Source organism: Copadichromis virginalis, linkage group LG13, assembly GCF_057382275.1.
Source record: "Copadichromis virginalis isolate Kocher_CV1m ecotype Utaka linkage group LG13, C_Virginalis_male_GT1.1, whole genome shotgun sequence".
Taxonomy (NCBI): domain Eukaryota; kingdom Metazoa; phylum Chordata; class Actinopteri; order Cichliformes; family Cichlidae; genus Copadichromis; species Copadichromis virginalis.
The window spans coordinates 158,775-180,502 of NC_140630.1; the positions used below are offsets into that span (position 1 = coordinate 158,775).

The 21,728-nt window shown below is 40.6% G+C and overlaps 1 protein-coding gene across 1 annotated transcript; it reads right to left on the bottom strand.

Moving 5' to 3' along the window:
* Window positions 1-12,374: 12,374 nt before the first annotated feature.
* calhm3 (calcium homeostasis modulator 3) lies at window positions 12,375-21,229 on the bottom strand. The gene is made up of 4 exons (XM_085476682.1): window positions 20,761-21,229; window positions 16,666-16,793; window positions 16,451-16,578; window positions 12,375-12,943 (listed from the first exon to the last, which is right to left on the bottom strand). Exons 1-4 carry the CDS (start codon window positions 21,045-21,047, stop codon window positions 12,500-12,502), a joined length of 987 nt encoding a protein of 328 aa, XP_085332808.1. The 5' UTR covers window positions 21,048-21,229; the 3' UTR covers window positions 12,375-12,499.
* Between the last annotated feature and the right edge of the window lie 499 nt (window positions 21,230-21,728).

Below are 21,728 nucleotides of genomic sequence, written 5' to 3' on the forward strand. Positions count from 1 at the left end.
CAAAATTATCATAGGCGGCTAAAATTGGCAGCATATTTTCAACAGGGAAGAAATCGAGACCCACCTCGATTCACACCAACATCATATTGGGTGCCGCCCTTAGACAAATTGCCCCCAGAAATTATTTTTTTGCTAAAACAAGATCTAAAACAATTCAACACACATTTCAGATCACAACAAGAAAAAACAAATTTATCACAAGCTGAACAACAAGCACTTAGGGAATTGGCAACAAATAAACATATAGTCATCAAGCCTGCAGATAAAGGCAGTGCAGTTGTCATTTTAGACAGGGAGCAGTACATATTTGAAGCAAATCGACAGTTGGAGGACCGGACATACTACAAAAGATTACAAAACCCAATTTATTTACAGACAGTCCCAAAAGTATATAAAATTGTGGAGGATTTACATAAAAACAAATTCATCAATTGGAAACAGAAACAATATTTAAAAGGGGAATTGGAACCCCGACCTAGGAGATTTTATATGCTCCCAAAGATCCACAAGAATCCAGAACAATGGACAGTTCCATTCAGAATACCTCCCGGACGACCGATCGTCTCCGATTGTGGTAGCGAAACCTATCAAACGGCAGAATACATAGATTATTTTCTGAATCCCCTTTCGGTTAAACACCCATCATACGTGAAGGATACTTACCATTTCATTGGCATGATTAAAAATTTAAAAATTCCACACAATTCATTGTTTTTCACGATCGACATAGACAGTCTTTACACTAATATAGACACAAAAGCCGGATTGACAGCAGTTAAAAACATACTTCAGAAGTATCCCCAACAAGACAGGCCGGACCGACAGTTGTTAGCCCTATTGGAAATTAATTTAACTAGGAATGACTTCGAATTTAATAACCAATTTTTTCTCCAAATCAAAGGGGTGGCAATGGGCAAAAAGTTTGCCCCCGCCTACGCCAATATCTTCATGGCGGAGTGGGAGGAAGCGGCTCTGGGGAAGTGTCCCCAAAAACCCTTCCTTTATGTTAGATATTTGGATGACATATTTGGAATCTGGACCCATTCACAGGAAGAATTTACGGAATTCATCCGGATATTAGACACTCACGATCCCTCCATTAGACTCAAACACAAATCGGACCATCATTCTATTGACTTCTTAGACACCACTGTCTACAAAGGGGAATTGTTCCAGACAGATCAAAGTTTAGACATCAAGGTCTTTTTCAAAGAAACGGACACACATTCACTACTGTTCAAGACCAGCTTCCACCCCACTCACACTTATAAGGGATTAATTAAGTCACAATTGGTTAGATTTCAACGAATCTGCACACAGGACTCTGATTTCATGGGAGCAGTCAACACACTATTCGCCGCATTAAAGAACAGAGGCTACTGCCGATCATTTCTGAGACGTTGCCTCAGAACCTTTCGGAACCGGAAACCCGCATCAGACAAGGACTTTATCCCACTCATCACGACCTTTTCTTCAGCTAGTAGATTGCTCAACAACAAATTCAAAAAGAATTTTCGAGTAATCATTGGGAGTTCGGGACTTTTGGATAACCACCAAGTTATCTCAGCATACCGCAGGAACAAGAACCTGAAGGATTATTTAGTCAGGGCAAGACTGCCACCTATTCAGCCAAAGCGGAGCACCAACATTCTATCGGATACATTAGTAAAACTGGAGTATGTACAGAACAGGATCAACAAAACTATTTACAAAATTACACAAATTTTCACACCTCAGACCAGCAATTGTGTATATATTATCTTTTGCTCACAATGTGGGAAACAATACATTGGCGAAACAAAGAACTCGATCTCCACCCGGATGACACAACACAGATACAACATTAGACACAAGAAAGAAACCCACACACTCTTGGTTAAACACTTTATTTCTCATGGTTGGCAGAGTCTGAGGGTTGCTGGAATCCAGAACAATTCAGGTTGGACAGATGGACAAAGGAAGAAACGGGAGAGAGAATGGATCCATCGGTTGAACACAAAGGAACCTTGGGGATTGAACATGAAGAACAACTGACAGCAACTATTCGGGTTGCTCGACGTTCGATCCCCAACCCCGTTTTCATTCCTAACCCTAACCCTCATTGGATTTGGACCCCAACCCGACCCCAAGCCCTGAACCTAACCATTTGGATCTTTTATTTCTAGCCCTGACCCAGTCATAAGCCCTAACCCTAACCATTTTGATCTTTTGTCTCTAACCCCAACCCGATTCACAAGCCCTAACCCTAACCATGGGGGTCTTTACTTTTCATTTCCCAACCCCCACTCACATGGGGAACCCTTATGTTTGTTGTGTTACTAACATTATTAAGACCACACGTAAAACTATTTAAAAACACGAAGGAATACACAAAAACGCATCACATATCTTTAAAAACATCAAAAATCTTGATTTCAATTTTTTCACATTAGTTAAAATTTCTTTTCCATGTTTCATACGGTTGTAAATAGTTAAAAATAATTTTTCCTGTTTGAAGCATTGTTTATCTTCAAAACATGCAAACTTCATGTCTGCAACTGTAAATAAAAGCACCAAGAATGAATAAGCAACAAAAAAATTAAAGATAACCATTAAAAAACAACAAAAAAAACATTTAAAATCATTTCATAAAATACTAAAAACAATTTAAAACACAGTTTTATCTACAACATTTAGTGTGGTTAAAAAGGATTAAAAAATACGTTAAAAACAATTTTGTCATGTTTACAAATGTAAATAAAAGCACCAAAAATGAATAAGCAACAAAAAAATTAAAAAACCATTAAAAAACAACAAAAAAATTAAAAAACCATTAAAAAACAACAAAAAAACATTTAAAATCATTTCATAAAATACTAAAAACAATTTAAAACATAGTTTTATCTACAACATTTAGTGTGGTTAAAAAGGATTAAAAAATACGTTAAAAACAATTTTGTATTATTTGACTATGTACACATTTTCCATTTTCTGTGTTTTTTCATTATTATAGGCAAGGCTGCATAACTTTAAAACATCAGTTCATTGAAAACTGCATTTTTAGTTTAGTTCGTCAGAGGCTATATAAGGGGAGGAGTGCTGAACACCCTCATTCTAGCCCTGACAGCCAAAGGAGCAACATCTCCAGATTATTCACAGCAGCCACTTTTTCGTTTTGTACCGCGTGTGCCCTGGCCTGAAGAAGACCCGGTGGGGTCGAAACGTTGCCCCGGGCACACTACCATTTGGCCTATTTTGAATTTATTAAAAATTAATCAGTTTTTCTTTATTTTTATTTTTTTTAAAAAACAAACGCTTTCTTTTTTTCTCATTTTTTTTGCACTATAAATTAGATACATTATCATTCATACCTACATTCATAAATAACAAACAAACAAAATTTATTAAATTATAATACCAAAGGCTGCATCATCCACACAAAACTTTATTATTAGATAACAAAGGCTTCATCACAGACGAGACAATAATGGTCTACCTGGATGAGGACCAGGATTGGATCCCTGTACGGTACCGGGGACGGCGTCTTGTGCCTGGTGGCCGTAACAGGCAGTGGAGTAGCGGGAGGGCCCAAGGGAAGGACCGTGCACCTCCGCGTCCCTTCGGGGGCCGGAACACTTTTCCTCTCCCTAACCCTAACCCTAACCCTTTTATTTGGTTGAATTGTGAACTAATGAGTCAAATTTTCAAAGTCACGTATATACGTTAGACTTCCATGAGCCCAAATAGGGCCTCATTAACTCTTTGAAATGCGACTCAACAAGACAGTATGTCATTAAATGTGAACAACAATTAATGATACAACATTGACCCCTTGGAAACTTTAAAAATTAAAGCCCAGAAAGGCATTAATTAATTACTGTTATTTTATTTAGTTGATGACACACCCCAAGGCTTGATCAACCTGGGCGGGGCCTTCCTTGGAAGAGGGTGTCTAGTGATAAATGGCCGAAACACCCAATGATTCCAAGGTCCACTACTGATGATGTGTCCTTAAATATTACCTTAAAAAATTAAAATACACAATAATGTCAAATTAAGGAGACAATAAAAAGATAATACAATAAAATAAATAAAAAGAAAACGTAACAATAAATAATAACGGATTGAAAAGAACATGGATTCAGACTAAGAAAAGTATTTAAACAATAAGGTTAAGTGTGTAAATGAAGGGCATCATATACATGGGGAGTGGCCAAGAGTGCTGTCTCAGGGCCTCCTGGGGGCAAGTTGGTCACTTCTCAAGGACAGAAGGAGGAGGACTGAGACGGGGAAGGGAGATGGGGACTGAGCATGACGTGCGGTGGCCCGTGCCTTTCCAGTGGCCCTCCATCCAACCACCCAGTCGTCGGACGAAGTGGGGAGGGATCATTGCGTTTTCTTCCACAAACCCTAACCCTAACCCTAACCCCCTAACCCTAACCCCCTAACCCTAACCCTATGTGATGATATTAATACTTTAAATTTGTAGAAGCTAAAAGCGAATAATTGTGAGCTAATGAGTAAAATTTTCAAAGTCACGTACATACGTTAGATTTCCATGAGCCCAAATAGGGCCTCGTTAGCCCTTTAAAATGCGGCTCAACAAGACAGTATATCATTAAATGTGAACAACAATTAACGGTACAACAGGAATACTTGATTTTGGATGGTTTTATTGAAATGAAGATAAAACGACTAACGTTAGGATTTTACAAAATCACGGCACCTCGTTGGATTTGGACTGAACTTGACAGGGCCTAATTGGCCCCTTGGAAACTTTAAAAATTAAAGCCCAGATTGGCATTAATTAATTACTGTTATTTTATTTGGTTGAATTGTGAACTAATGAGTCAAATTTTCAAAGTCACGTATATACGTTAGACTTCCATGAGCCCAAATAGGGCCTCATTAACTCTTTGAAATGCGACTCAACAAGACAGTATGTCATTAAATGTGAACAACAATTAACGATACAACATTGACCCCTTGGAAACTTTAAAAATTAAAGCCCAGAAAGGCATTAATTAATTACTGTTATTTTATTTAGTTGATGACACACCCCAAGGCTTGATCAACCTGGGCGGGGCCTTCCTTGGAAGAGGGTGTCTAGTGATAAATGGCCGAAACACCCAATGATTCCAAGGTCCACTACTGATGATGTGTCCTTAAATATTACCTTAAAAAATTAAAATACACAATAATGTCAAATTAAGGAGACAATAAAAAGGTAATACAATAAAATAAATAAATAATAACGGATTGAAAAGAACATGGATTCAGACTAAGAAAAGTATTTAAACAATAAGGTTAAGTGTGTAAATGAAGGGCATCATATACATGGGGAGTGGCCGAAGGTGCTGTCTCAGGGCCTCCTGGGGGCAAGCTGGTCACTTCTCAAGGACAGAAGGAGGAGGACTGAGACGGGGAAGGGAAATGGGGACTGAGCATGACGTGCGGTGGCCCGTGCCTTTCCAGTGGCCCTCCATCCAACCACCCAGTCGTCGGACGAAGTGGGGAGGGATCATTGCGTTTTCTTTCACAAACCCTAACCAGCCAGTGCCTTCGGAATACAGGTCCCTCTAGAGTCCAGTGATCCTCGTCCGGACCCCCTCCAAGTACCTACTTGTGCCCTTATACGATCGGAGATTGTTCGTGAAGTGATAAGTATACTTTTTGGTTAAAATTGGAAGGCTGATCACAGTGCCAACACCGGAGATGGACATCCTTACCCAGGACTCCAACCCCTTAACCTAACCGTAGGGGACCCTAGCCAGGAAATCCAATTCTAACCCTAACCGTGGGATGTCCTGGCCAGGGATTTTAACCCTAAACCTAACCAAGGATGGACTTAATTTAGATGAATTTGTTCTATTTCATCACTCTTCTCTCCCCTCTGTCTATCCATCTCTTGGGGGCCGAGGGGAGGAATGAGTGACAGCCCGATCCGGCGGGGAGGGGACCCTGCCAGACCGGTGGACCCCTCCTGGCTCTTCCTTCTCCTCTCTCTCTCTCTCTCTCTCTCTCTCTCTCTCTCTCTCTCTCTCTCCCTCCCTCTCTCCCGCTTCCTCACCTCTCAAGAGAAGGAATAATAATAATAATAATAATAATGATATAATAGTACTAATAATACTAATATTAAATAATAGTAGATAATACTAATAGTAAATAATACTAATAGTACATAATAATACTAATAATAGTAAATAATAATAATAGTAGTGCTAATAATACTAATAGTAAATTATAATAATAATAATAATAATAATAGTACTAATAATACTAATAGTAAATAATAATAATAATAATATTAATAATGGATAATAGTAAATAATATAGAAATAAAATAGAATAATATAGGAAATAAAATAAAATAAAATACAATAAATTAATATAGGATTAAATAGGCTCTTCCTTCTCTTTTCTTTCTCTCTCTCTCTCTCTCTCTCTCTTTTTCACTCTCTCTCTTTCTCACCTCTTTTTTTAAATCAGTGGGAACAAAATGGCTGCCTGTGCTCATCAGGATCCAAAATGGTGGTCCAGCTGGACATGGACTGGTTGCCCCTGGTGACAAGAAGATGGAAGACCCAAGATGGTGGAGGAACTCATCCAGATCCAATATGGCGGTTCGTTGTAAACAAATACAGTCGCCCTTGGTTACAAAATGGTGGAGGGCTAATGCTAATGCTAAGCTAATGCTAACAATTATATGACAGTGACACATGATATAGGACAATATGTACATGTGACTAGTCAACTTTATATTGAATTTCGTTGATGCTAATATGGAAGCTAACATTACACTATGGCTAAAGCTAATGATCCAAGATGGCGATTATAAACAAAATGGTTACCGTGGAGAGAAGATGGCGGATTTCAAAATGGCAGTTCAAGGATACAAAAGTGGTTGCCCTGGATACTGACCAAGTGCATGATGGGAACCAGGAAGTCAGACCAGGCAGAGCACATGGAGCACAGGGAGCAGGTGGCAGACAGACCAGGGAGGAAACCTCATTCGAAGGACAAGGTGCAGGTATGTGAGAATACATGATTACAAATATAGGAAACGACTGAAGGAGAAGCATTTATGAGATGATATTAATACTCTAAACTTACAGAAGCTAAAAGTCAATAATTGTGAGTTAATGAGTGAAATTTTCAAAGTCACGGACATACGTTAAATTTCCATAAACCCAAATAGGGCCTCATTAGCTCTCTAAAATGCGATTGAACCTGATGATATTAGTACTTTAAACCTGCAGAAGCTAAAAGCTAATAATTGTGAGTTGAGCAGGACTTATGGATCATGCAATCAATCGGAGACCTCCGCGTCTCCGTGGCTGGGGTAGTCGCAGGCGGCCTTCGGGCACTGCCTTCGTCCCCCCAAGTGCAGACATGCAATCAATCGGAGACCTCCACGTCTCCGCGGCTGGGGCATTCGCAGGCGACCTTTGGACACTGCCTTCGTCCCCCCAAGCGCAGACCGCCCGGGGTGGCTCTTGAGTGAAATTCTCAAAGTCACGGACATACGTTAGATTGCCATGAACCCAAATAGGGCCTAATTAACTCTCTAAAAGGCGATTGAACCTGACAGGGCCCGATTGGCCTCTTGGAAACTTTAAAAATTAAAGCCCAGAAAGGCATTACTTAATTACTATTAGGAAACTTTAAAAATTAAAGCCCAGAAAGGCATTAATTAATGACTATTGTCTTATTTAATTGATGACACACTCCAAGGCGTGATCAACCTTGGCAGGGCCTTCCTTGGAGGAGGATGTCTAGTGATAATGGCCGAAACATCCAATGATTCCAGGGTCCACTACTGATGATGTGTCCTAAATATTACTTTAAAATCAAATTAATGAGACTATAAAAAGATAATACAATAAAAAGCCGTGGGGGACCTTGCCGCCTGGGACGGGAGCAGGCATGGCCAGTGCATTGGAGCCCGGCCCCCTTCGGGGACCGGACTCCCAACTTATTTCTCCCCCACCCATGTTCCCTTTCCCTAACCCTAACCTTTCCCCTTTTCCCCTAATAACCCCAATTGGCTTCATGTCCAACCCTAATATGACAGTAAATTCATTGTTGTACTGTCAAAGTATAAATATAAAATTATACACTCAAATATTAAATAAGTACTCAATAAATAAATAAATAAATTTAAATAGTGTATAATTTCAGTTCATGTTGGGTAATTCATTGTAGTATAATGTCAAGCCCTAATTTTAAAAGGATACAGGGAAACTGGAAAAACATTTAAAAAGAACGGTTTAAAACACATTACAGACCAGAGGGTATAAAAGGAGCGCAGGCAGGAGAGAGAGCTTATTCTGCTTTCGACAGCCAAACAGTGCACATCTCCAGCAGCCAGCCATTGTTTTGAGCGCTTGGATTTTTGTTGGTTTTATTTTCTTTCGTGCCTCACAGGCCTGAGGAAGACCTTTTAAGGTCGAAACGTTGCCTGAGGCACGTTTGATTTTTTTCAACCGGAAATCACGGTTTTTTGTTTTTAGGGATTTTCAAGCCCCTGTGCTCTCTTTTAGTTGTTTGCAGAATTTTTTATTTTTATTTATACTAAACAACCGAATACACGGGTTTCTTTTAAGGGATTTTTAAGCCTTCGGGCTCTCTTTTCGTTGTTTGGGACCGAATATACGGTATTTTAGTTTCAGGGATTTTTAAGCCTTTGGGCTCTCTTTTAGTTGTTTGGAACCGAATTTACGGTGTTTTATTTTAAGGGATTTTGAAGCCTTGGGCTCTCTTTTAGTTGTTTAAAAACAAGTTTGTTTTATTTCATTTATATTTAAAATAGTAAATTACAAACCACTTGTCATGGCGGACGAGTGGCAAGTAGTCCGCTACGGAAGACGACGCCAACGTCCCTTCCTTGAGAACCCAGACAGGGATCGGGGGTTCTCCCGTGGGATGGCCCGTGCACCTTCCTTCTACTCTCGTAGGAGGAATCAATTCCCCTACCCTAACCCTAATTTTTTGATCAGGGGGCATCAATGCCCACTCCAGTCGAGTGAGAGTGCACCAACAGGGGACCAGCAATTGCTGGGACCCTGTTTCCTTTTCCACACCGAAACCTAACCCCCTAACCCTATATTGGGATGACCCTCAACTCCAAACTCCACCCTCCCTCCCTCTCCCTCTCTCTCTCTCTCTCTCCCTCTCTCACTCTCTTACCCCTCGCTCTCCCTCGCTCTTTTCCCCCTCCCCCCCCCCCTCCCCCATCTGGGGCTGATCACAGTGTAAGCCTCATGTCCAGGATGCTAACATAATCCCTTTTTCAGGGCACCAAGTTGGGGACATGGTTCCTTGAGCCGGGAGCAGGAATGGCCTGTGCATTGGTGCCCGATTGCCTTCGGCAATCGAGCCCCCATCTTACCTTCTCCTAACCAGGTGGGAACCAAATTCAACTTGAAAAAAACCTAAAAAAGGAAAAAGAAAATATACTTACCTGCAGAACTCAAATTAGAATCGCTTTGGGCCAGTCTGAAGAAGGCTTACTCCAGCCGAAACGTCGCGACGGCCCACAGACTTGCATTTCACCCTAGACAAAGGCAATTTTTTGAACACCGGGGCAGGGACTCCACCTCCCGGCAAGAACCCTCGGCCCCCATTGATGGACAGTGCCCGTCAGGCCTCCGATTGCTGTTGGCCTGTTTTCACCGAACCCCTAACCCTTTTATGAGCTCAACATTTATTAGTCTTGTAAATATAATTTTGGGGGGTTAAATAAATGGAAACTATATTTTTCTAATAATTCCTGGGCTCCTCCTGTTTTTCAACTCGGTCCATGATAGACCGGTAAATTAATAATAATAATGGATTGGATTTATATAGCGCTTTTCAAGGCACCCAAAGCGCTTTATAATACCACTATTCATTCACTCTCACATTCATACACTGGTGGAGGCAGGCTACAGTTGTAGCCACAGCTGCCCTGAGGCAGACTGACAGAAGCGAGGCTGCCATATCGCGCCATCGGTCCCTCTGGCCAACACCAGTAGGCAAGTAGGGTAAAGTGTCTTGCCCAGGGACACAACGACCAGGACAGAGAGCCCAGGGATCGAACCGGCGACCTTCCGATTACAGATGCGATTCCCAACCCCCTGAGCCACGGTTGCCCCAAATTGAGAGCTTCAACCAGTAATGCCATTAATGGGAGCTTGTGCAACGTTAGTGGTAACTGCCTTTCATTTTGCAATACAAAACTCATATACATACCCATACACATTAACCCTTTAAAACCGGTCAGAGCGGGCACGCTCCGTTTTGCGCAACTACTTTTGAATCCCGGTAGCACTGGAACCACGTGAGCTAGTGCATACATTTTTTTTTGCAAATGTAACCAGAGGAGTTGTACTTACATCTTATGCCATCAGCCTGTCCTAGGTCCCGGTTTCCTTCCACGTATAGCTTTGCAAAAACTGCATAAAAAGCGCTTGCAGCAACAAAAACATAATATACCAGAAACACGCTTTGCCGATCCGATCAGCTGTTCATAGCACTTCCTACATTGGAATAGACATCAGCGCGAACTATCACATGTCCGCCATGACCTGCCCGAAACCGGAAGTGATGTCATTTTCGCGGAAATGTTGTTTTTTACCATCAGGGCCTCAAGGCCTATACTGGTCTTTTTAAAAGTTATGTTTGACTTCATGGCTTTCTGTGTCGTTTCTGGGATGCTTAGGACTCTTATTGCACTGCTGGAAATAGTTTATTTTGATGCATATGCTGCTTTTTTGCAAATTTGCAGTATAATATTTATTTAAATTTTTCCTACAGTGTATAAAAATTGGTGTATTTCAAAAATAAAACTATGAAGACACTTAAAATAAATTTCCTGTGGTGGGAAACTATTTTGTGCAACGTTTTTTGCATTTACAGTTCTGAGGGATAAGCCTCTTAAATTTCTCTAACTAGAAATATATGTTAAAAAAGCAAAAACGATTTTCAATTTTTTTGCAGTTTATTGCACTTTTTTGCAATTTATGTAATTACTATGCACTTAATGCATACATATTATTACAATTTAGGCTGTAATGGTTGTATTGATGTATAGCAACTTGAAATGCTCCCAAAAATGGCTCTACAACATGTAAAAATATAATATAAGCTCTGGCGGACTTGGTTCTATGGTAGGTCTTAAAGGGTTAAAAGAATGTATTAATGCAACTAGATGGGGAAACTTGAAAAGGAGGTCTTTTTTAGTGCTTGTTTGCTGCCAAGTGTCTATTTGCATCTTTTAATCAATCTGTGGGTGAGCTCCATGTTTCCTATGCAAAGCTTGTCAGCCAACACCCAACAAATTCAAATGACTCTTGCAACATGTTTCATATGAAGACAAACCATTTTATCACTCTTTACCAAATCAAAAACATCAAGTTATTATAACAGATTTGTCCATTTGATCCTGGACTTGACTTGGAAACAAACATTTTTGTGGTTTTGTTAGTTATTACTAACAAACACTAAATAGTCAGTGGTCAAAGGTAAAAATAATACACCACACCATAATTCTTCCACTTTGTTGACTCTTGAAAGAGACATATTTTAATTTAGCTGTTTTTAGCTTTAGTACTGAACTCCATTATAGTGGTGCATTCTTCATGTGTTCTTTCTCTTTTGCATACTGCCTGTTTTTACTCTTCCTCTGAAACAGCCATTTTATACAGGTTGGTGTGTAAATGAATCACTTGTGGGGATTGAATGGAACTGAATGCTGCTTTGTTAGCCAACATGTTAGACGAATCTTACCAAATAGTCAGTAGACCAGATAATAACAGGAAAATTAGACCAAGAACCTTGGAAACAATGTCATTGCTTATAACGAAGCTGATGGGGAAACAAACTAACTTTTGAATGCTCCCTAGTATGAACAGAATTCATATTAGACAATTTCCAGCCCTAACTATAAACTTTGCCAATATAAGTCAAGTCCCTAACTGACTAACTGCTGCTAGACCATTTCCAATGCTCAGAGTGTCATTGGTAACCTGCCAGTGAAATGACCTTCATGCAGAAACAACTCAAGAGAGCATTTACAGCTGATATAATTTAACACTATCTGCTCTTTCAGGCCTTATCCAATTCCCTCACACATGTTTACACACTTCTTTGTCATTATTTGAAACGTTTAATATGAGCATCTGTTGAAAATTGTCAAGTGTCTGATTGCCAGAACTTTAGTTGATAAGTCTCCAGGTCCTGTCACAGCATCTAGGATTAAGGTCACTGAGCAGAAGTCAGTGGATGAAATGACAAAGACAGATTCTGAAAGAAGTGGCCATCTTTTAGCAGAAGTAGTCGGTAAATCTCTGCATATATATATATATATATATATATATATATATATATATATATATACACACACACACACACACCCATCACTGACTGAAATGTCATGGTCCAGTCTTCCGGTTTTGAAACCTTTGTCAGAATCCTCTGCTGAATTGAAGATGGTGTTCGTGATGTTGCAGAAGGCTCTCAAATTAAGTGGACATGTGGACTACACATCAGAGTATAATGTCTTCCCCTCATGGTTCTCCCAGGTAACACATGGTCTGGGCCTGTATGCAATCCTAGACACATCCAGTTCAGGTTTACCGTAATACCACTTGTTTAGCAGCTGGTCCACTTGCTCCTGTTTTGTTATCCCATGAAGCTGTTCTTCTTCATCATCGCACTCCTCTCTGAATTTGCTGATGAAGACCGGGTGTGGAAGACGTAGAGAGTCCTCCCTGACGTCCTCAAAGAACTGCACCACACACTTTCGGGCGAAGTCTCGGGCATGTAGGACGCAGGTCTCGTCGAAGAGCTTCTGCTCCACGTCAAGATAGTTGCTCCAGTAGCGTGTCTGCAGGGAGGTGGCATGGTCGTCAAAACAGGGCTTGATGAGGCGTCCCAGTGCTCCCAGTACAATCAGGAACAAGAGGATGGACCAACCAATCGCCTAGACAGGATAAGAAAGCAAATCATGCAAAGCGAAGAAAACTGTCAGTAAGCAGAGCAGTGACTGTGACAAGGCCACAGAGAGCCAGTGCAGGTGCTTTAATGTTTAACCCTTTAGAGCCGGTCGGAGCGGGCACGCTCTGTTTTACGTAACTATTTTTAAATCCCGATAGCTCTGCAACCACGTAAGCTAGCGCAATAATTTTTTTTGCATATGAAACCGGAGGAGTTGTACTTACATCTAATGCCACCAGCTTGTCCTAGGTCACAGTTTCCTTCCACGTATAGCTTTGAAAAAAACTGCATAAAAAGCGCTTGCAGGAACAAAAACATAATATTCCAGAAACACGCTTTGCCGATCCGATCAGCTGTTCATAACACTTCCTACGTTGGAATAGACGTCAGCGCGAACTTTTGCATGTCCGCCATTACCTACCCGAAACTGGAAGTGACGTCATTTTCGCGGAAATGTAGTCTTTTTTACCATCAGGGCCTCAGGGCCTATACTGGTCTTTTTAAAAGTTATGTTTGACTTTATGATTTTCTGTGTCGTTTCTGGGATGCTTAGGACTCTTATTGCACTGCTGGAAATTGTTTATTTTGATGCATATGCTGCTTTTTTGCAAATTTGCAGTATAATATTTATTTAAATTTTTCCTACAGTGTATAAAAATTGGTGTATTTCAAAAATAAAACTATGAAGACACTCAAAATAAATTTCCTGTGGTAGGAAACTATTTTGTGCAACTTTTTTGTATTTACAGTTTTGAGGGATAAGCCTCTTAAATTTCTCTAACTAGAAATATATGTTAAAAAAGCAAAAACGATTTTCAATTTTTTTTGTAGTTTATTGCACTTTTTTGCAATTTATGTAATTACTATGCACTTAATGAATACATATTATTAAAATCTGGGCTATAATTGTTGTATTGATGTATAGCAACTTGAAATGCTCCCAAAAATGGCACCACACCATGTAAAAATATCACTTGGTTCTATGGTAGGTCTTAAAGGGTTCATTTAGATCACATTAGATAAAACTTTATTAATCCCTCGGTTGGGTTCCCCTAATTTGTCGCTTATTGGTTGATGAGTCTTTGCTTTGAGCAAAAATGTTGTGAACGTGTTTTTTAGTATCAAAATTCAGAGGACAAAATGTGTCTTTTAAAGACTGTTACTAAGCTATGGTTGGTAAGTCAAAGAATAAGTTTCCTGAAAGGACTGTTATTTGTTTGCACAGAATAAGCTCTGCAGCTTTTCCAGCTCTCATTCTTAATGCTGCTGTTGAAAAAGTATTAAAAACAAAGTTCTATTGTTTTCATTTGAATTTTTGAATTTTTGTTTTTCATTAATTTAGCAGATTGTTTCGGGATTGCCGGTTATTGTAGCTTTAGTTTAGTCATTCATTTCATTATAAGTGTAAGTTTTTATTATCTGTTTTTGTTGTTAGATTTAAGTTCAGAGTACCGTAATTGTCGGGCTATAAGCCGCTACTTTTTGCACCAGCTTTGAACCCTGCGGCTTTTAGTCAGGTGCGGCTTTTCTATGGATTGTCCCTGATTTTTGTGATATCGTAAGACGATTTGTTTTGTTTGTTCCGCTGTTGTACGGCACTACGTTGCCTGGCGGAAGGGCATGTGATCAGACACACAAGGGGTTCAAGAGTGGTATGTTGGTCACGTGTCCATCCGCCAGGCAACATAGTGCTGTACAAGTAGCGTGAAAAACAAACTTCAAAGTAGCGCTACGCGTTCAGCGGGAGGCGTGGATGACGAGCGGCAATAAACTTGCAAAAAGCAAGTTATGCCCAACTCCACCGGTGGAATCTGACAGCGTGGAAAAGTGTGAAAACATCCACGATCACCAACGGATTTGAAGGGCTGGACTGCTGCATGATGGAGAGGAGGACACCGCCACGGCCCTTCTGAGGGTGTTCGACTCTGACAACGAGGATTTCTTTGGTTTTGAAAGTGACAACGAAGGAAAGAAGCGGAGAGTGGATGACGAAGCCACCCTGAGCCTGTTTGTATCCGACACTGGAGAAGAGGACTTTGGTTTTAGTGCACAGGAAGAAGAAAAAGATGGTGGTGAATGACTGACTTTTCTTCTTGTTAAAGCCGTGTCACTGCACCTGAGCCTAAAAGGTAGTCTGAATCTATTTTTCTGGTGTGCTGTAGGTTATTGTTATGTACTACATTTGTTACTCGTTTATGAAGCACAGTACATGTTTCCTACTTGTAATTACCGCTACTTGTACATATACCTAAAAAGTTATGCAAATATGTACCCGTAACTTGTTTTCCAAAATATTAATAAAAGGGGTGTGTCTCCAAACAGCCATCTCTTTCCTGACAATTCCCTTTGTGCATATTCTCTTACATATGATAAGTCAAAATTGAAACACCTGCGGTTTTTGGTCAGGTGCGGCTAATGTATGCACAAAACAGGATTTTCCCCTGATTTTAGCTTGTGCGGCTAATATTCAGGTGCGCTTTGTAGTCCGGGAAATACGGTAGATATTACAAAACAAACATTAAAACTTTAGGTGCACATGGGATGTCTAAATAATGAGTTCATTGCATTCACTATGTTTTCACAAGCTTTTAACATTGTCTAAGCTATTTCCTGTCTCCCTTCTCTCACCCCAACCGGTCGCAGCAGATGGCCCTGCCCCTCCCTGAGCCTGGTTCTGCTGGAGGTTTCTTCCTGTTAAAAGGAAGTTTTTCCTTCCCACTGTCACCAAATATGACAAACTGCTCATAGGGGGTCATATGATTGTTGAGTTTTTCTCTGTATGTATTGTTGTAGGGTCTACCTTACAATATAAAGCACCTTGAGGCACCTGTAGTTGTGATTTGGCGCTGTATAAATAAATTGAATTGACAATTTCCTGTATACATTTTTGTTAACTGTTCCTGCACACCCTGACAGGTTACCGTTCCCTCACACAGCCAGCAGAATGAAATAAGCAGTCTTTCACACCTATGGCCAATTTAGAATTGCCAGTTAACTCAACAAACATGTCTTTGGTGACCCGGGAGGAACCCACACAGGTGCTCAACATAGAAGGGCTCTGGCTGAGTTATTCAGGTTCATATCTAAGCCCTTCTTGCTGTTGGGTAACACCTCACTGCTGACAGGGCTCGTGTCAGAGCTAATGTGATGTGAGTGTTGCAGATGTCTGTTATTTGTTACAGATCTAATATTCTTGCCATTGATCCAATAAATCAAGCTTTTACAGTATTTTATTGTTAAAGGCCTCCTTTTTCAGCGATAATAGACACCCTGGGTTTGTAATTTTTTGAAGTAAATAATACATTTCCTATGTAAAAAGTCGAGATTCTAATTGCTTTATTGGTTGACACTCGGTCAGATCAATCCATCTTTCTGTAAAATCCTTCACAGACTAATAGGAGGTCGGTTTTAAATAATAGCAAATGTTCATTGAAAAATAATAATTCCCGTGTGCCCCAGGGAGAAGGGACTGTTTATGTGGCTGAGAACTTACCTGTGAATGGCAGCGAACATAACGAGAAACCGCTTTACGGAAAGAACTATTCCTGAAGATAACGTCCTCCTTACAGGGTACTTTGGCCATGATCTTCAGAACATCCAGACCTGTGTTATTAGGCATACCTGTCGAAAAAAACTTTATATCATCCAAAACTGTTGTGAGACTAAAAAGATGGTATTTAACAGAAGGATAGTTTAGCATGTGTTTACCTGAGAAGAGTGCAGGGTCTACACTCACACTGAAAGCACAGATAAAGATCTTTCCATCTAGCAAAGTGACCAGGATCCACACCATTGGTGCCAGCAGGGCCCTCTGGATCATGGCTGAGAACAAGTACCTGCAAAACAAAATAGGAAAAGATGTGAACAGTGTCCATTTCTTTGGTGTGTAATACAAAAGGATCTGGATTTGGGACTTGCATCTACAAGGTCACATTAATGCTGAAATAAATAAATAATAAATTATGGAACTATGGAATAAATCCCATAGTAAAAAAAAAAGTCTAGTTGATAAACTGCTCTGCCTGCACTCTATACCTATCAAAAGAAGTAAGTAAGTAAGTAAGTAAGTAAGTAAAATTTATTTATATAGCACTTTTTTAAGACAAAACGCTGTTACAAAGTGCTTCACAAGAAAACATGTCAAACAAACAATATAGCAACATAAAGAAAGTATAAAAGCATATAAAAAAAAAAAAGCAATAGTACAATATAAATATAAAATAAAACAACATGTTACGCATTAACATTTCCCAAATGCCTGTCTAAACAGATGAGTTTTAAGCTGTTTTTTGAAAGAAGCCATCGTGTCGATGGTGCGTAGTGGGGGGGGGTAAACCATTCCACAGTATAGGAGCCAGGGTTTGAAATGCGTGATCCCCCTTTGTTTTCAGACGAGTCCGTGGGATAGATAGACGACCGCTATCAGTGGATCTAAGAGTTCGCTTTGGAGAATAGGGCTGGAGAAGCTCCGAGATATAGATGGGGGCCCCACCTTGTAGAGACATAAACGTAAAGGTGAGGATTTTGAACTTATATCTATACTCAACCGGAAGCCAATGCAGGGATTTTAGTATAGGAGTGATATGGGAAAATTTATTGCTATGGGTCAAAAGCCTTGCTGCAGCATTCTGAACCGCTTGGAGCCGATTTAGTGAGGCCTTAGATACGCAGGAAAAGAGTGCATTACAATAATCCAGCCGGGAGGAGATAAAGGCGTGGACAAGCATCTCCAGTTCGGTTGTGGAGACAATAGTCCTGAGTTTGGCAATATTTCTTAAGTGAAAAAAGCAAGAGCGGGTCACGGATTTAACATGGACATCAAAGGACAAAGATTGGTCGAAAATTATCCCAAGATTCCGGGCAGTGGCTTTTATCGACGATGAAAAAGCACCCAGATGTTGACTAATCTGTGGCTTGATATTCTCCGGGGCTAGGATTAAGCACTCGGTCTTGTCTGCGTTCAACTGCAGAAAATTGTTTGTCATCCAAAGATTGATTTCCTTAAGACAGTCCATAAGAGTGGATAGCTTGTCTAATTCCCAGGATTTAAAAGAAATGTATAGTTGGATGTCGTCCGCATATAAATGATAGGAAATATTTTTGAAACCGCTAATGATCCGGCCTAAGGGAAGAATATATAGTGAAAATAATAGGGGGCTTAGAACCGAAACCTTGTGGAACTCCACATAGAAGCTTAGCCACGTCTGATTGGAAGTTTCCCACTGAAACTAAAAGCGTCCTATCTTCCAGAAATGAGGTGAACCACTTTAGAACAGATCCTGATATCCCTACCGTGCAGTTTAAGCGATCGATTAAGATCTGATGGTCAACGGTATCAAAAGCTGAGCTAAGGTCCAGAAGAACCAGGACTGAGCAATCACCCCTGTCTGCAGCCATCAAGAGGTCATTTGTGACTTTCAGCAGAGCTGTTTCTGTAGAGTGTAATTTTCTGAAACCCGATTGAAATTTATCAAGAATGTTATGCTTCTCCAGCGCTTTCTTTACTTGTAGCCAAACAACTTTTTCTAGGATTTTTGAGATAAAAGGAAGTTTTGAAATGGGCCTGTAGCTTGACTGAAGTGTTGGATCCAGGTTAGGCTTTTTCAGCAGAGGTTGAATAACCCCCTGTTTAAAGCACCTGGGGACAGAGCCAGATAGCAATGAATGGTTTATCAGCGTGACCACAGAGGGCCCGATGGTCTCAAAAACTTTACAGAATAAACGAGTAGGTAAGACATCAGCTAAACTCGTTGAAGGATTCAATTGAGTCAGTGTTTCCAATAAATCCTCTAAAGAAACTGGGAGGAAAGATTCCATAATTATGGGGTGTGGACGATCATGGTTGGTGGGGTTTCCTGAGGGAGTTATGTTATGTCTTAGGCAACTAATCTTATCTTGGAAAAATTTTAAAAATTCACTGCAGTCCTTATCTGAAGAGACGGGTGTACATGGCGTTGGGGGGGAGACAAAGCTACTCACTGTATCAAAGACAATTTTCGGGTTTCTTTTTCCTACTGCAAGTAGTTGAGAGAAGTAGGTGGCTCTTGAATCTGACACCATGTCATTAAAGGTAGATAATAGTTCTTTTAAGTGAAGCTTGTGAACCTCGAGTTTTGTGATTTTCCACAGGCGCTCGGTTTTACGGCATATTCGCCTAAAGCTGCGGATAGCTTCTGTAAACCAGGGCGGGCGTTTGACAGTACTGCCTTTCCTGATTTTAAGAGGAGCCACTTTATCTAGAATTTTTTGACATTGTGAATTGAAGGAGGTCATCTGCTGATCTATATCGTCTGTTTCAGATAAATTGTTAACAAACAATTCCCTAAATTCTTCTACCGCTGAGTCGCTGATTAATCGTGAACGCTTCTCATAAACAGAGGGTAGAGTGTCATAAGTAGAAGAGAGATCAAATAAAAGGTATTTATGATCACTAATAAAAATGTCTCTGCAATGAACTGGGCCGATATCCAGACCCAGTGATAATATCAGGTCCAGGGTGTGGCCACCACTGTGTGTTGGCCCAGTCACATGTTGGACAAGGTTAAAAGAGTCTAAGAGAGTAAGAAAATCCGAAGCGGCGTGACATGAACTGTCGTCAACATGAAGATTGAAATCCCCCAGCAGAAGAATTTTTTCCAGCTTAATGGTGGAGGATAGAAAATCCCCAAACTCCACTAAGAAACTCCTAGCTAGTCCTGGTGGCCTATAGATTAAAATCACATAGAAGGGATGAGTCCTATTGATCTTCATCATCTGGATTTCAAAGGAGTTAAAGGAGGGGGTCTTTACCAGCCGACAAAAAAAGGAGTTTCTAGAAATAACTGCCAACCCACCACCACGTCCTGAGAGACGCGGTGTGGTTAAGCACTTACAGTCTGCTGGACACAGTTCTTTGAAATGGACAAATTCCATATTCCGCTGCCAAGTTTCAGTTAGGAACATAAAGTCCAGGTTATTCCTAATGAAAAGGTCGTTGAGAACAAATGCCTTATTTGAGATCGAGCGGCAGTTTAATAGAGCCATGTTAATCGGCGGTGCTGGAGTGTCACTGTTTACACCCTGAGGGGCTTGGTGTAGGTTCGCACTGCATACTCCTCGGGGTTTTTTACCGTTTAGTATAATCCGTGGGACAATAGGACGGTCACTCACATGGTCTGGAAAAACTGTTTTCAGACACGGCGTCCTGATGAAGCCCATGCGAGGAGACTGTGCATTAAGCTGGAGGTCCGCCTTAGCAAAAACATCCACTGTTGAGAACTCCAAGCAGGCCGTTAAATCAGCGGTACTCTTATATTTCCGTAGTCTCACTTGGATGCCCGCTCTCCTTCCTCGTCTTCTCTGACGGTGATTTGTCCGGGAACGGCGGCTCCGGTTTTTCCCTGGCCCAGGCAAGCAAGGGACGTAATGGGCAACAGCTGATCGCCCGGAAGGTGGAGAGAAGCCTCGAAAATATTTCCAGGTTTCATCCATAGATTTCATAGTTGATTTAATCCGAAGTAGAGTGTGGCGATCGTAAACATAGGTAGCTGTAATCTTATCCACAGACAGCAGCAAAATGGGTAATGCAACATAAAACAGAAGAAGAACACAGAGTCTGACAGCGGCATTGCCGATCACAGGCGCCATCTTGTCACTCACTCATTAAGCCCTCACCGTGAGGGTGATGCAGCACACTACAGATTTCACTGAGCTTAATTAGTACTAATCAGTACTTTCATTTCATTTCATTTACTGTGCAGTTACATATAATAGCAACAGCAGCCTGTCTGTGTGCTTCTGTTAGATAGCAAATTCTTGACTTACTTGACAACAGCAGGATTTTTGGATCTGTTCCCAATGGGTCTCATCCACTCGTCCATCATGACACCTGTATGCCGGTTGACAAGGATTCCCAGGAAGAACAGTATAATAGGCGGGACTATCATCACTCCCAGAGAGTAAAGTTTGTTGTACTGAGGGAGGCACGGGCAGTTAAAGTCAAAGCTGGTGTAAAGCTTGACACTAACCAGGGCGAGGATGATACAAATTCCATTGGAGATGGACTCGGAGTTGGACTGGAAGTACTGCAAGACTAACTTCAGGCGCTCCATAACTTAAATAAATTGTAGGTTTGTTCAAGGTTGATGTAAAAACAGCAATATCAGCCAACTGCTGCTTTTTAAAAAGGCTACAGGCAGGAATAGAAACTGAACACCTCAGGCAGGAATGAACTAAACCGTGCTTAGTCTGCCAGGAAACAAGAAGAAATTTCCAGTGATAATTTAAAGCCCTACAAAATATTTTATATTCTGTAAAAAACAAAACACTTAGCAGTTCACTTACCTCACAATATGTCAGTGCTTTTAAAGAAAAGGCATAAATCTATAGTTTGAGCAGTCTGAGTATTAACCACTCAAGCTTTAGTGAAGCTGTAGTGAAAGGGAGCCTGGCAGTGAACCAGGGAGAGGCTGAGACCACGTGATACTGGGTTGCCTGAGCGGGTAACAAAGCTGTGTGGACACACCCTGCTATACTCTTAAAGCAGCACTCACAATTGTCAACGGTGAACAGAGAAATAAAAGAAGCCACAGCTTCTTTTATTCCAGGTCTAAAACTGGATTTCAAAGCATGGCAGTGCACATTACATGATCCATAATATTGTGGTCTAATGTACACTGTAAAAACAGTCTGTCATTCTACAGAATTTTCCTGTTACTTTTGTAAATAGATGAAATATCGTTACAATTACAAAAGAGGCTGTAAAATTAACATGTCTAATGGAAAATAACTGT